Source organism: Trachinotus anak, unplaced genomic scaffold, assembly GCF_046630095.1.
Source record: "Trachinotus anak isolate AG129_WGS33_773 ecotype Australia unplaced genomic scaffold, CSIRO_AGI_Tana_v1 ptg000005l, whole genome shotgun sequence".
NCBI classification, from domain to species: domain Eukaryota; kingdom Metazoa; phylum Chordata; class Actinopteri; order Carangiformes; family Carangidae; genus Trachinotus; species Trachinotus anak.
Genome location: NW_027273856.1, coordinates 19,869,302 through 19,884,432, shown reverse-complemented (window position 1 = coordinate 19,884,432; position 15,131 = coordinate 19,869,302). Strand labels below are relative to the sequence as shown.

Genomic DNA, 15,131 nt, shown 5'->3' with positions numbered 1-15,131 from the left:
CCAGCCACATACTAGGTTTTGACCTAGTCTTGTTAGAAGAACTCAGCCTCAAGAATCCAGCACCAAGCTTTTTTTTTTTTTTTTTTCTTCCTACTGTACAATGGCTTCAGAGAAGGAAAGCGGTGATCTCGACTCTCCTGCACTGGCTGTAAGTACAATGACTTCTCCATGTGAAATATACGAAATGCAGGTGCTCTTTCTGAACGCTGCCTCAATCACCAGCCACCAGTTGCACTACACTAGGTTCAAAGGTTTGGACTTGTGTATAAGTTCAAAGTTTCTAAAAAGTTGTGCAACTCACACAGCCCATGCATACGTCATTACAAAATATAAAATATAAATCTATTATTCTTACATGCTTTTTTCTTTTGCATCGTTTAGAGAAACAATAACAGAGATGTCTATCTACCTGAGATCTCTGTTTCAACATCCAAATCGTTTTAACAATTCAGTGATGAATACATGAAGTGTAGATGTGTTCTAGTCATGAAAAATAATCTGAGAACAAGTTATAATGTTGGCGCGTCTGTGGGTGAGCTGCTGTTATCTATTTGTTTATGTCTGTTTTTGCTCTGCATGGCGGCAGATGGGTGAACAGGTCAATGATCAACCCGGAGAGAAGCCGGGTAAGAGACGTTGGAGCAGTGGTGTGGCAGAGGAGGACAGAAATAAACCAGTCTACTGCGTGACTGATGTTCCCCCCTGGTACCTTTGTATTATCCTGGCCTTTCAGGTTGGTGTAACCCTACCGGTGCTGATTGTAACATTCAGATGTTTTTTGAACTTGTGACATGATCTCTCTCTAACGTCTTGTGGATTTCCTGGCACTGAAACTGGGCAATATAAAAAAGACATGTTAAAAAATGTATTACTTAAAGCATCGGACCATAATTACTGTAAGACTGCAAAGGCACAGCTGTCAGTGAAATCTAAATGCAGTCCCTCTTTGCCTTGTCACTGCAGAGATGAAAGACAATACTGAATGAAGTAAAGCACGGTTCTTAATGTGTGTGGAGTTCATCGCCGTCATTACTGCTCCTCTCCTCTGCAGCATTACCTGACAGCGTTTGGGGGGATCATCGCCATCCCTCTCATTCTCTCAGAGGGGCTGTGTCTGCAGCACGACAGCCTGACCCAGGGTCGCCTCATTAACTCCATTTTCTTTGTCTGTGGCATTAGCACCCTGATGCAGGTCACCTTCGGTATCAGGTCAGAGCAATGCTGCTAGTTCATCTCACCATTCACTGTCCTGTCAGGAAATATTGTCAAGACTGTTGACATGAACTCTGTTGACATAGTATAAATTAATTTCTGGCCAAACTGGGACCCTTTCTTACTCTTACAGTTTAATTGCATCATTAATGGAAACAACCTTAAATAGCTTGTTTTGGATTTCTCTAAACCTAAAAATTCAATAATGCAGCTTTAAGTTGGTAAACTGCAAAATCCTTTTACTTTGTTAAATAACTGAAACAAATATTTCTTTGGACACAGTTTCAAATGTAATTCTCCTTTTTTTTTCTATGTTTTTTTCCAAGTACCTTCAAAACCAATAATATTTCCACCAGTATTGTTACCACCCAGAGATGGTTCTCTTTTTTCAGCACCTGTCCCAGAAAATTAATGTTTTTTCCCGGTACACAAACTGTCCCGTTTTTTTGTGAAAATGCACCTCTAATTTAGAATTCATAGTTTCAAATAAAACCTCATTTATTTCCTGTAAATGTATGAAAACGGAAAGTGTACAACAGTGACGATCAGCCAGTGGCCATTCCTTTACTTTTATTTGATTGGTAGCAGAAATACAAAAGTTTATCTTATTACCTAGCAACTGCTGTGCGCATCCACATCCATGACCCCACCATGAATTCAGGCAAAGGATCGAGGCGGGTGCTAGCATGAGAATTAGTAGTAGTAGTTTTATTTCTTTAGCTCACTGTCCTTTTACTGCTTTTTGGATGGATTTCATTCTCATTAACAGATTTTTTTTCTGTTTATGTCACGCTCTGTAGGCTTCCCATCCTACAGGGGGGTACATTTGCCTTAGTGACACCTACCATGGCCATGTTGTCCACGCCAGAATGGAAGTGCCCAGCTTGGACTCTGAACGCCAGTCTGGTCAACACCTCCTCACCTGTCTTCATAGAAGTGTGGCAGACACGTTTGAGAGCAGTGAGCCAACACAAACACGTTGACTTCACAGCTCTGGATGAAAGCAAGCCAACAAAGACTTATGTAGAGCTAATGATTAATTCAGTGAACTCAAGTGGTGTCCACTCTAGGAAGTGACCAATCATGTTTGCTGATGTATTTGTTTGTTGTCTATCACTTGATGTACATGCTAATGGTCTCAATATTATGTTCCTGTCCACAGGTGCAGGGCTCTATCATGCTGGCCTCCCTCCTCCAGATCCTGCTTGGTTTCTCTGGCCTCATCGGCTTCCTCATGCGCTTCATTGGCCCGTTAACCATCGCCCCCACGGTCTCCCTCATAGGCCTGTCACTGTATGATGCAGCTGGAGCCAAGGCTGGCAGCCACTGGGGCATCGCTGCCATGTATGTAACCACTGGCTGTCATGTTGAATGTCTCTTTGCCCAGTTGAAAAGTGAATATTTTACTGTGTGAACAGGTATTTATCACTGACATTCTTTCTTTGGAGGTCATACTCTGAAGGATTTCCGGCAGTGGAGATTCTGGCCGACCACTCTCTAATTTGCACATCATCATGCCACTGACAGTTCTTCTCATGCATGCAGGACCACAGTGCTGATCATCCTGTTCTCCCAGTACCTCCGTCTCATACCAGTCCCTGTTCCTGCGTACAGCAAAGTCAAGAAACTGCACACTTCAAAGCTCTTTATCTTCCAGATAATGCCTGTACGTCCTTTGGAAAGTCATCACTGTGAGATGCAGTGAAAGAAAATGACTTGCACTGGTTACACTACAACACTTTAAGCTGTTGATGGCAAATTATTTGAATTATTTTTTGTTGTATTGTATGATTACCTGAAAACACTGGCACTGATACTAATGTTTTATATATTGATAAGATTCTGCTGGGCATTGCGGTCTCATGGTTAATCTGCTACCTCCTCACCATCTGCGATGTCCTACCATCTGATCCAGCTCAATATGGCTACCTGGCCCGCACTGATGTGATGGGAAATGCTATAAACAATGCTTCCTGGTTCAATTTGCCATATCCTGGTTAGTTCACAAGAAGACACAACACTGCTGAAAGATGTTTTTACAGACTGTTCAATAATCATCAGTTTGACTCTCCCTTCAGGTCAGTGGGGGATGCCTACTGTGAGCCTGGCAGGCGTGCTTGGTATTACAGCTGGTATAATATGCTCCATGGCAGAGTCTGTGGGCGACTACCATGCATGTGCCAGGTTGTCGGGGGCGCCTCCTCCCCCCAAGCACGCTATCAGCCGGGGCATCGGTGTTGAAGGGCTCGGCTCTTTGGTAGCTGGGGCTTTTGGCACAGGCAATGGCACTACCTCATTCAGTGAGAATGTAGCAGCCCTCGGCATTACCAGGGTAAGGTACATAAAACAATACTAACTGCAAACACCGTCCAGTCTAGTATTCAGAACAAGCAAATTTACTAAAATAATCAAAAATAGTTTTTAATCACATCATACAATTATTGATTTTTCTCACATCAAATGAGCTGTACGATCTATAGCTTGGCTTTTGTGTGTGACAACAGGTGGGTAGTCGAACTGTGATTCTCCTAAGTGGAGTTTTCATGATTTTGCTGGGGATGCTGGGTAAATTTGGAGCTATTTTCACAACCATTCCCACCCCTGTGATTGGAGGGATGTTCCTTGTCATGTTTGGAGTCATAACTGCTGCTGGAATTTCTAACCTACAGGTAAACAATAGTATGACTTTATTATTATTATTATTATTATTATTATTATTATTTCAAATGCTATTTTGCAAATAGTAGTGTTTTGCTGACACGTCTCCCTTCACAGTCCACAGACATGAATTCTTCCAGAAATGTCTTTGTCTTTGGTTTTTCCTTGTTTTCTGCAATCGCCATTCCAAACTGGATCAGGAAGAATCCTGATTTCTTAGACACAGGTATAATCAACAAGAATGTTTAAATACTATGAACTGAACTGGAGTTGTGTTCACTTCTTAAACTTGATTAAAGCAGTAAGTGATTCTCGTCAGTCTCAAGATGATTTGACGGTAGCGCACTGATACTCTCCTGTCTCATCCTCGGTGGGTGACTCAGGTGTGAAAGAGGTGGACCAAGTGTTGCACGTATTGCTGACCACCCACATGTTTATCGGAGGGTTCTTTGGCTTCGTCCTTGATAACACAGCTCCTGGTAAGCTTTAATTAAAAGTTGTTATTGAATCAAATTACATTCAACGTATGGCAGACTCTCTACTAATATTTAATCATTATGTAAATCATAGATGTTCCAGTCTGTGAATGTAAACTATATGTGTGTTATTATAAAGAAAAATGTGGTGCACTAACAATCTTTCTGATACCATTCAGGGACTAAACGGGAGCGTGGCCTCTTAACCTGGGACAAAGTGGACCCAGAAGACTCTAACACTTTGGAAACAGAGGAGGTGTATGACCTCCCCTTTGGCATAACCTCTTTCCTCTCATCCCGCTCTTGGGCTCGCTACATCCCTTTCTGCCCATGGAGGGGCCACAAATCTCGAACCTCTGAAGACAACAATATGTTACAGAGCTACAGGACAAGGATCAATGATGAATCTGTTCTCTAAGATCTGCGCTTGAGGTGGTTTACTAAAATGATCAAATAACTGATACTTCTCTTATGTCACATTTCTGATTCTTATCATTCTAGGGCCACAGAAATACTGTAAACACTTTATACTATCTATCACTGGTTGCTTTTTTTTCTAACTGAATGACATGTTATTCTGGCACTTTTTATGAAATGTTGTGAATAACAATAATAATAGCAAAACTCAAAATTACAGTCAGTTGATCTATGTTTTCTGTCCTACAGTACATGCAGCAAAACTACCTGCAATGTGTTAGACATTAAAGTGGAATCCATATTTTCTCCGTGTAAGACTGTCACTACTACAGTGAAAGAGAAATAAAAAGAGCTGAACTGTAGCTCCCAAGTTCTGTCAACACCAGTTAAAAGAGAAATACCGAACAATCAAAGTGCTACTATGTTCTTCCATCACTCAGAACTCTTCCACTAACTCACGGCCGATCACACACTAGAGACAGAGAGCTGGAATAATGTGCTCTTCATTCTCCTCTTTCAAAGGAAATTAAATTTAGCCTGTGGGTAAATTTATTATCACACAGCCTTATCTCCACACACATCCACACAGCAGCTTAAAAACCCACAACAGCAACCCTCTAGCTGCTACTGTTTTGCAAAAGCAAACAAGAGATAACACATCTCCCCAGCCTTTCTCTTTGCCTCCATCTCTTCCTCTCCGTATTCATTTCCTCTGTCTAACCACCTTTGACAGACAGGTGGGATATGGTGGTGTAATGCTCTGATCTGTGGAGCCATCAGTTATCCCCAAAGCCCGTTTTGACCACTAGTCAATGGGTGGCTGCACACTCTAATGTTATTTCAAGATGATACAATAGAACGGGGGACTGATGCAAGTTGCACTTTAAATATCCCACCTTTTCTGTGGAAGTCTTTTTTTTTTTGTGCCTCACTGAGAACACATTACAGAATATTGAATTTTGTAAGGTGGTGGAAAGGGATTTTGCACAGTAATTCACACCAAAGTTTTATGTAGCAAAGCGATCTGCATTTCAATAGAAAGTGATCGTGATAACTCAGCAATTCCCTGCTCATCAGGGATGGCTTCATATTACCAGCACCGTATTTCTTTTTCTGTCCGACACTCTAGCCTCGAGGAACTGCCTTTATTTTCTTTTTGAACTTACATTATATCATCTGTCCTCCCACCTTTCAGGCACTCCCTGAGATCTATTGTAAGCTCTTGAAAGCTTTCAACTGCCAAGTTTATCTTTCTGACATAAATATTATTGCAAATAGAGTTAAGGAGAGCTGGGCGAGAGACAAACAGAAAAAATGATGAGAGAAGGAGAAGGAGAGAGAGAGATATATTGTGTATTCATGACCAGTAAATGGGACATTAATGCGGGCAAATGTGGTCTTCACACTCCTGCTGATTTATTCCGTCAAACACAAACAGGGTAAATAAAAATATCCAATGAATGCACACAAACAGAAGTGAATATATTCAAACTGATATCATTTACTGTACATCTGTTCATTCACATGACAGATTTTTATGTGAAAACTGCATTCTGCATGGATATGTATTGTAGTGCCCTCACATTTCTTCCCTGCCTTGCAGGATAGAATATTAACTGCAGTTTTCCTGCTCTTAGAAATGTATTTAAGTATCACAAGAGAAAAATATGCTGCAGATTTACACTCTAAGCTCAACTTAAAGAGCATATCTGACAATACTGATATGTCCAGCTGGTAACAGCAGAAATGCCACCCATTTGTGCTCCAACTTGTGACAATAACAATATTAAATTATTAATTATTACAGTATAAGTCAGGCTAAGCCACAGGGTTCTTTACTGGGCCATAAGAATCAGGTCTGTTCATTGTCCACTGAGCTCAGTGGCGGATATGATACATCAGTGTTTGGAAATACTGAATGAATCAGCACACCGAGGAGAAACTGGCACTGGATTAAATGTCAAGTGAAGCTTCAGCTTTCGTTGTTCTGTTTCAGTGTCCAGTGTTTCGTTCTCCTCATTACAGTAATACTGTAATCATCTGTTTATCATTCTCAAAAAGGACATTGAACTGTACCAACTAACCAACTATATTTAAAGTCTGATTAATTGTTTGGATGTTGCTTAAGTAATTTCCCAGAGGCCTAACTGAGTGATGTGTTTCTGTCCTCACCTCCAACCTAACATTATGGCTCCCTCACTTGTGCTTGTCAGTGATGAGAAAAGGTGGTAGATTTCCAGCCTAGAGTTAGGTAAAGTACTTCTCAGTAAGGGAATATACCAGCTGTAATGGAATGAATCAGATCTATGTGCTTTATCAAAGATGCAACAATAAAAAAAAGCAAATTATGGTATTAAGCACTGGATCAGTAGCACTGAGAATAATTTGGTGCAACTATGATTTATTCCAGTGGTATAATTTTTGTTTTTTGTTTTTGGCTACCCACTGTTGAGTCAACTATAATTCTGGTAAAGCTCCAGCTTCAAAGATATTTTACTCCATAATTAATCTACTACAATAACAGAAACATGTATACAGAAAAACACATGTAAATGAATGAGCTTAGCAGGCTGTAACTGATAAAAAGCAGTCTGCAGTGAGCACAGCTGGGTGCTGAGGAAAAGCCTGAAATATTCATAATGCTGCAGTCTCTCCTCACTCATCATGATTTCTCTCTGTTTCCTTTACTCTGACATCAAGTCCAGTCATACAGTACACCCCTCTCTCTCCCTCTCTTTCTCACCATCTCACTCCACTTTTCATCATACATGCCCTCCGGCAGGAAGTTATCTCTCCAAACTTTGCATTCTCAACCTTTTTATATACAGTCCATGTTCTCAACGCATCCAGAGCAGAGACTTCAAGCATTTTCCCAGGTTGGACAGATAATTCTCTCCCACCCTGAGACCCGCTCCTGCTCCTGCCTCATCACAGCAGAGTCTCATTGGTGTTCATTAACAAAGCCAGACAAGAAATGAAGACAGCCTACTTTAAGGAACAGCTCATCCCAAAATGAAAGCTCTCTTTCTCATTGTACTCATCAGTGATCTCCACACTCTGCCTTCATCCAAAACAAGAGGGATTCTGTAACCCCTGATTATAGGCCAACTGCAAGTCAGAAATGAGGGATTGTATTTACAAGGAAGATTTAGCCCTGATAGTGTATTTTTACTGCAATGTTTTTTTCCTCCTTGCCTCTTTATGGTTTCGTGTATTGTTTTCATTTGAACACTGGAGGGGGCTACAGGCTAAACTTTGGTCTGGGAGCGTAATGCTGAGATTCAGAACGTAGTTCATTCTTTGATGGCGTCATTCACAAATATGCTGAGGATTTATCTCATAAAAGCTAATTTTTGAACCACAATTTATTTTTTACTTATTTTACTGTTTACAGACCCACCACTTTTAAAGGGGTACTGGTAATGAAACTGACATTTCCACTAATGCATTAATATGCTTTTATCCGGATTTTGAAACAAAAATGCTTCTTATTCCTGTCAGATTGAGATGTCCCTGTGCTTAACAGTCTAAGAAACAGGTGAAAAATAAATGTGGTATTTAGCTTGTCTGCAGCCCAAGCACCAAGAAGTTCACCCACCCATGCCTGGGTTGAGACAGAACGTGTAAGTTCAAGCTGTACTATAGTCACGCCAAATTTAAAAATAATTGGTGATCCACCAAATAAGCAAAGCTGACCCTCTTCAGCTTCCTCACTTCGGCAAGCAACGACCTGCATACTTATATTTAAACCGTCATGTGATCACTCTACAAGTTCCACACTTACCTAGCTCTGCTTAGCATTAGCATTTTTTTGCTGCCTGCTTTAGACTTGGCTCTCTTACAGACAGTTCAGATGACAAGGACAACAATATCCCTACAGCCAACCTCCGCTGGACCTTAGGTTTCCAACCACACGCCTCTGCCTGTGCTTCAGCTCTGTGTATCTGCTGTTTCCTCTCACAGGTCACTTTTACTGCATCTTAACTTAGCACTGTCAGCTTCACAACATACACCTGCGTTTCTGACCACAACACAAGATCTTGTCTTATCTTATCTTGTCTATCCCCTGAGGGACTTTGAGCTGCTTCCTTAAATCTACAGTCATTTGCCAGCCCCTCCTGATCAAAGATGCATGCTTCCGTTGGAAATTTTCTGGAAGTGTCCAACTGGTGAGCGGCCCCAGGGTAGACATCCAGAGATGGGTCACTGCTATCCTCATTTTCAAAAATGTTAGAAATCTTCTCAAGAAAAGACTCCCAGTCAGTTTCCATCCCAGTATTTGTAGTCTTTGAAAGTCCACAAGACCTTTGTCTTCCTCTTTTTGTAGCAATAGAACATAGAACTGCAGCTGAAACTATTCAATGCTCAGATGAAGAAAGCAGTGGACTGTTTTCTGACAGGTGACCGACGTAGAGCTCAGTGTTCTGTTCCACATCTTATGTTCATCCTGTAGACGACTTTCTGCTGAAAGACAAGAAACGATGTCAGACTAAAGACAGAGAATCTGAGAATCTGCTGATTATTTTCATTGGCTACATAAAAACAAAATATAAGGAAAGAGAAGGGTTTTAATTTTGTTACATATGCCACATGTGTTATTGTTTCACAACACTTACCACCAAACCTCCATCAATCTGCAACTCAATAGACATTTAAAGATCCAGGTGATCCAGGTAATTGTGAACAGGGAGGGAAAAAGTGAATGAACGTCCATTCAAAGAGACTGGAAAAAAAGAAGGAAATAATACCCTGCGTGGTACTTCCTCTTCTCTTTGTGAGAATGAACTTTTCAATTTCATCTGTGTGTGTGTGTGTGTGTGTGTATACTGTGTACTGCATAAGAGGAGAAGAGGAAGCTGTCATGTTCACTGCAAATGGAACAACACACACTGTGCTGTCTATAATTGCTTCATTTCTTAATCTCAGTTTCTATTTGTTGGTGTGCCACACAGAGGACAGTTGAGGTTTTTTTTTCTCGAAACTAAAATGGTACCACTTTCTTTAAAGATAGATGTAGGTGAATTATATTTATCATGTGATGTTCCGTCTGCTCTGTGTTTTTTGTTGAATTCAGCAAAACACAAAAGAAAAAACATCTCCTTTAATAATTTATCCCATGTTAGTACCAACACTGGTGTTCCCAGTGGATGTATACAAAATGTGCTAAATTGATTAAAAATGGTTTTAAAGAGACAAAAAATGAAGGGATAAGAGTTGAACTTCAGACCTTTGCTATATTAGATTAAAGTTTAAGTTGTATTAAACAGTGTCTTGCATTAATCAAATTAATCATGTATGGACATGTTTCAGGCTTTTGTTCCAAATATCCTTTAACAACTAAACCTAAAGATTTCCTAATATCTGATATCTTTACTTACAGATTATAAGCAGCAAGGGTGAAACTGCCTGTTTTCCCTCAGTATATTAGTCATGGGAGTCATGTGATGTCAAGCAGTTTTGCAACATCACAGTGGACTAAAAAGCAAGTTTCCTTTCTTTCGTCTTAACACAGCTAAAATTCACAGATTGCTCCATTTTACTCAAAACTTCTCATCTCATCTTGTAGCTGTGGACACGTTTGGTAAGGAAGAAACTAAAATTTCCATTTTCGAACTCTTTGTCTTTTGCGCTGACAGAGACGTCATTTATTTCTAAGCTCTGCAGGTGTGGCTAACCACTGCATATATTCTGGTTTGAGTCTGAAATTAGGAAGTTGCTTCAAAAGACTATGAATGCTTTGTAAAAGTAAGTGATATGAGCAAGTAACTGATAAGTAACATTTTTCATCATGTTTGCAAATCCAGGGAACAAGTTTCCGTCTGTGAATATGGTGACCGTCAGCATATTACTGAGTGTCCTCTTTGTTACAGGTGAGCTGTTTGTTCAGTTATTGGTAACAATACTCAGACTTTTACAATCTTAGAAACAAACAAACAAAAAGACACAGTGCAGACAGAGCTATTTTTCCAACTGTTCATTTCCTGACTTAAAAGTGAAATGTACTGTATATTGTTTAAAGAAAGTAAGTGTTAACAATATAGGAGAAACTGAACTTTCTCTTCATGCTGATTTTTCCCACATGTTGTTAATCATGAGACTGAATTTACAGGTGCTTCGGCTTCTTGTATTAAGCCACATCTCGTCATCACTGCGCCAGAGAGGATGGAAGCACTGAGTGGATCTTGTTTGCAAATCCCATGTAACTTCAGAGTTAATCCAGAGGAGAAATTCAGTGCCATAGGAACTATCTTCGGAGTGTGGATTAAAAATGACCCCAGATTTGCCATAGGTGCAGACAATGTGATCTTCAATGGCAGCCACACAGTTAACATCTATCCAATAAGTATTACTGGAAACCTGAGCCAGAAAAACTGCACCACTCTATTTTCCCATTTAACCACACATAAGACAGAAAAATACTTCTTCAGGATTGAGAATGGGGCATTCAAGGCAACAGCTGCTTGTTATCCTCTTGAAATCAATGTTAATGGTAAGTTTTAAAACTGAGATTTATTTTTATTAATTTTTTTATAAATATTTATTAATATTGTTGATGCAGCTTTGGCCTGGACAACAAAGTCCATAACCCTCACCTTCATTGTTAAAGTAAATAATTAATGTTGGGTTGTCGACAGTTGCAATCATATTTCATCACATTTCCTTTTGAGACACACTCACTGAGCACTTTATTAGGAACACCAGACTAATACTGGGTAGGGAAATATTTCCTCTCATCTCTTTTATTCCTTCATATTTTTCATCAGTTGAAGTTTTATAAACTTCCACGTGAATTTGAGATATGTTTTAATGTCCAGGATGAGGTTGTTCCACGTGTATGAAATGCTCAATTTTTATTATAGTTTTACAATAAAAATGTGCAGGTGTTGAGCACTGATACACACTGTAACGCACTGTATTCTTGTATGTACAGATTCTCCTATGAGCCCCAAAATTGAAATCTCAGGAAATCTGAAGGAGGAGGAGTCTGTCACTGTAACCTGCTCAGCGTTCAGTCCCTGTCCACACTCCCCTCCTAAGCTCACCTGGAACCTCAAACGAGACCCTCGCAACAAAATTGAGGAAAACAAAGATCAAACCTTTTCAACTAAAATCCAGGAGACCATCACTCTGTCAGACAAATGGGATGGACGCAACATCGCCTGTTCTGCCAGCTATCCCGTGAATGAAGGAAAAGGTGTCAAGACGGCAGACAATAAAATGACTCTCAGTGTTTCATGTAAGCCAGTTTGTTTCTTACTGGATCCTGTCAGCACACAAGGATTCGTGAGATGTCAATTTTTTTCCCCAGGAGATTTCATGTAGGTCGTGATGCTCCTTATCACTCTTTCACCTTTTTCCCCAGATGCTCCCAAGGACACCAGAGCGTCCATCAGTCCGTCACGTTCTGTGTCGGCAGGGAGCTGGGTGAACCTGACCTGCTCCAGCAGAGCCAAACCTCCCATCAGCCGCTTCACCTGGTACAAGCAGAGCACAGACGGACCCACGAATGTATCTGAAGGAGACTTTTACAATTTCAGGGTGACACATGGTGGAGTTTATTACTGTGTGGCCACCAATGGGGTTGGTTATCAGAACTCATTAGAGATCCATCTGTCGGTTGAAGGTAAAGGCAGTCAGTACAGTTATTTTAGTGAATCTATTAATCTGCTCTTTTCTCATTTTCTTCTTCTCTGTTGCAATATGCCTTACTTTTTAATTTGTTTGTAAAATACCTAAATGACCTTAAGTAATAGCTACATCAGTGGTATAACATGTCCACATTAAATCATGCCTTCCTTTAGTCACCTGGTTTCTTGTATTGGTCGTGTTTTTCTACCAGGAGAGACTCTGTATTGGGAGCCAGTTCTTGGAGGAGTCATCGGATTCATCCTTCTCATCTGCTTGATTGTCTTTGTTTGGTAAGTATTACGAATTAAAGCAGATGACTAGACTCTGTTAATGACACCTGAAACTTAACCTAAAACTCAGTATCATTAATCTAACAGCCTCTTATGTCCTTCAGGCATTTGAAGTCAACACATTCAACTCCACAACAGACTCAGGTGGGAAAATAATATACCTCCATGTTCAGTAATGGATTGTGTGTCGTGAATGTTTTCCATCTGTGTCTGAGTTGTTTACCTGACTCACTGCTCAGACAGTCATTTATCATAATACCTTTATCAAAACTACATCACAGCTATCCATGCTGTAATGCAGTTTTCATGCCGATTTTGTCCAAAAGTTCACTCAGTTAATTTTGGATGGATCTGTAATTGCAGTGTAATGTAATGAGGAGGGACACAACAGAGGATTCACCTCACATTTCTTGTTTGATTTATTTCTTGAAGGGTCAAAGAGGCGACGAGCTGGCTGTTGAAGAGTCAGCCGGTAAAAGAGAAGAAGAAAACATCCATTACGGAGAGATCGACTTCTCCAAGCTGAGACCTGAACCGTCCTCTGACTCCCTGCAGGACAGTGGACGGCTGCAGGATACGGTGTATGCAGAGGTCAAAGTGTCCAAGACAGTAAACGGCCCCACACACGCTGCTGACAGCCCAGAGGACCTCTACGCTAGGGTGATGAGAAAATGAGCACTGTTTGGTTTGTGTAAAGACAAATGTTACATGTGGTCATTGAAAAAAAATCATATTAAATGTGCCTTTATTTTTATTTATACATGATAAGAGACCAAGGTCTTCACATAAACAGTCTGCCTAATCAATAAATGTGAATGTTTTTTTTAATACATCAGCTGACACTGGAGCGTGGAGAGGAAAACTTAACTGGCAACAGCTCAATAAGGCGAAATGCAAAACCTCTGCAGCTTTTTATGTCAGCTATTAACGTGTTCCTATTTAGGTGCTGACCTCAGACAGCTCTGAGGTAGAACTAGTTAGTGACACCAGAAGTATTTCTACAAACACATGAGAAGTGTACTATAAGATCATATCTAAATTTAAAATGTTTTTTGTTATTTTATTTTGTGATATTTTAACAAGGCATTGTTAAAATATTCTTGTATATGTACGGACTATTTATCTATTTTCTTCATACATTTATTTGTATTTCGATTACTGTGAAAGCGGGACTACATTCCACTATTTTCATTTTAACATAAGGTAAGGTACTTGAGAGTGTGAAAGTCCACTAATGCATTAAAGGGTTAAACATTGTTTCTCCATAAAGATGCATTTATTTTTATTCATTCATTGCAATTTGATAAAAGAACCTCTTAAATGACTTCTAAAAAGTAAGTTAGAACCTTAAATCACAATTGTTGACCCATTTCACATTTCACCAAGCACAATATTGTAAAATCATCTTCTTTTTTGCATGCAAACAAACAGCTAGAGTTGTGTTTAATGTGATTACTGCACACTTCAGGTCAATTGCACATTTCAATCATAGTGGCTTGAATGAAACAAATCATATATGGGGGTTATTTACAACTATTTCTCAGACATAGCAGACTGCTGTATGTTCTTGCAACCTTAATTAACACTCAACCCTAACTGTGGATGTTCTGTGAGATGAAAAAAAACAAACAAAACAAAGATGGCGGTTTTGTGTTTCACTTCAACACTGAATCTAATACAGCTGCAGATTTAGTAGTGTCCAAGTGATAGGTCTAAATCCAGCTGTCTCCTGCTGTCTGTCTGAGTGCAGATGAGACAAAAGCACAGTGTCTCAGCTCATTGTTGATGCAGCAGCATCACCTGCTGTCCAAACCAACAAACTACCAGCTGAAGTCAAATCTCCTCTCCATCTGTTTTTAAATCACAAATCAAACACTCGTTCATGTAACATAACAAACCGCTGAGAGTCTCAGGAGCAGAATGGTCTAAAATCTAAGAGAAAATCATGGAATTGTTATGAGTCAGAAACAGAAGGAATGTCTCTGAATTAGAGTATACTGTGCCCCTGGACTGTGTCCTGTAGGTGCTGCTCTGAACGGCACTGAGCGTCACAGGTCACAGTACTTTTATGTATATATCACTTTTCTAAACAGTCCTTCATGACTTAGATAATCTACGTCTCTAACAACCAGTGTTTCCTGGCTTTCGGTCCACGTGGACCTGCTCATCTGACACCTGCCACTCAGCATCACTCCACTCCTGAACCGCCGCTGGCTTCAGTCCAGACAACTCTACTGAATAGAGACTACGTGGGACGAGACCTCTCCTCGGGGTGTTTTTGTTCATGAGGACCACTGTTGTGGGGTGTGAGTAACAGGGTTGAGATTAGGTTTTTGGTTTTTTTTTCTTACTTGTTAAACAGACCTTTCAGAAACTAACTGTAATTTTTCAATGAAGCTTGCAAAAAGGCTTTTTCATTGCCAAAATCAAGCAGTAACTCTTTTTAGAT

General features: G+C 40.1%; 2 protein-coding genes and 1 long non-coding RNA gene across 4 annotated transcripts; 2 read left to right on the top strand and 1 right to left on the bottom strand.

Moving 5' to 3' along the window:
- Positions 1-9: 9 nt before the first annotated feature.
- On the top strand, positions 10-5,064 carry LOC139621862 (solute carrier family 23 member 1-like). The gene is made up of 12 exons (XM_071478775.1): positions 10-148; positions 587-733; positions 1,052-1,209; positions 2,013-2,172; positions 2,375-2,556; positions 2,758-2,878; positions 3,052-3,208; positions 3,291-3,544; positions 3,717-3,881; positions 3,988-4,096; positions 4,254-4,349; positions 4,526-5,064. Exons 1-12 carry the CDS (start codon positions 101-103, stop codon positions 4,762-4,764), a joined length of 1,836 nt encoding a protein of 611 aa, XP_071334876.1. The 5' UTR covers positions 10-100; the 3' UTR covers positions 4,765-5,064.
- Positions 5,065-6,136: 1,072 nt separating this feature from the next.
- LOC139621865 (uncharacterized) lies at positions 6,137-9,712 on the bottom strand. The gene is made up of 2 exons (XR_011691099.1): positions 9,380-9,712; positions 6,137-9,227 (listed from the first exon to the last, which is right to left on the bottom strand). It is a non-coding gene; the product is annotated as an uncharacterized lncRNA (long non-coding RNA).
- Positions 9,713-10,252: 540 nt separating this feature from the next.
- LOC139621860 (B-cell receptor CD22-like) lies at positions 10,253-13,500 on the top strand. Of its 2 annotated transcripts, XM_071478773.1 has the most exons (8): positions 10,253-10,344; positions 10,568-10,633; positions 10,873-11,253; positions 11,695-12,000; positions 12,127-12,387; positions 12,604-12,682; positions 12,787-12,826; positions 13,115-13,500. In XM_071478773.1, the coding sequence occupies exons 2-8, from the start codon at positions 10,591-10,593 to the stop codon at positions 13,355-13,357; spliced, it is 1,353 nt and encodes a 450-aa protein (XP_071334874.1). In that variant the 5' UTR covers positions 10,253-10,344; positions 10,568-10,590; the 3' UTR covers positions 13,358-13,500. The 2 variants fall into 2 exon arrangements, with proteins under 2 accessions (XP_071334874.1, XP_071334873.1); XM_071478772.1 differs by lacking the exon at positions 10,253-10,344 and having other exon boundaries at positions 10,446-10,633.
- The last annotated feature ends 1,631 nt before the right edge of the window (positions 13,501-15,131 follow it).

What these genes read in the sequence shown, in the direction of transcription:
- LOC139621862 (XM_071478775.1), top strand. Translation starts at nt 101, where the DNA reads ATGGCTTCAGAGAAGGAAAGCGGTGATCTCGACTCTCCTGCACTGGCT. An exon ending in GGCAGACACGTTTGAGAGCA is followed by an intron (nt 2,173 to 2,374) that starts GTGAGCCAACAC and finishes TCCTGTCCACAG; the next exon opens with GTGCAGGGCTCTATCATGCT. An exon ending in CAGCCCTCGGCATTACCAGG is followed by an intron (nt 3,545 to 3,716) that starts GTAAGGTACATA and finishes GTGTGACAACAG; the next exon opens with GTGGGTAGTCGAACTGTGAT.
- LOC139621860 (XM_071478772.1), top strand. Translation starts at nt 10,552, where the DNA reads ATGTTTGCAAATCCAGGGAACAAGTTTCCGTCTGTGAATATGGTGACC. An exon ending in TCTTGAAATCAATGTTAATG is followed by an intron (nt 11,254 to 11,694) that starts GTAAGTTTTAAA and finishes TTGTATGTACAG; the next exon opens with ATTCTCCTATGAGCCCCAAA. An exon ending in CAACTCCACAACAGACTCAG is followed by an intron (nt 12,827 to 13,114) that starts GTGGGAAAATAA and finishes TATTTCTTGAAG; the next exon opens with GGTCAAAGAGGCGACGAGCT.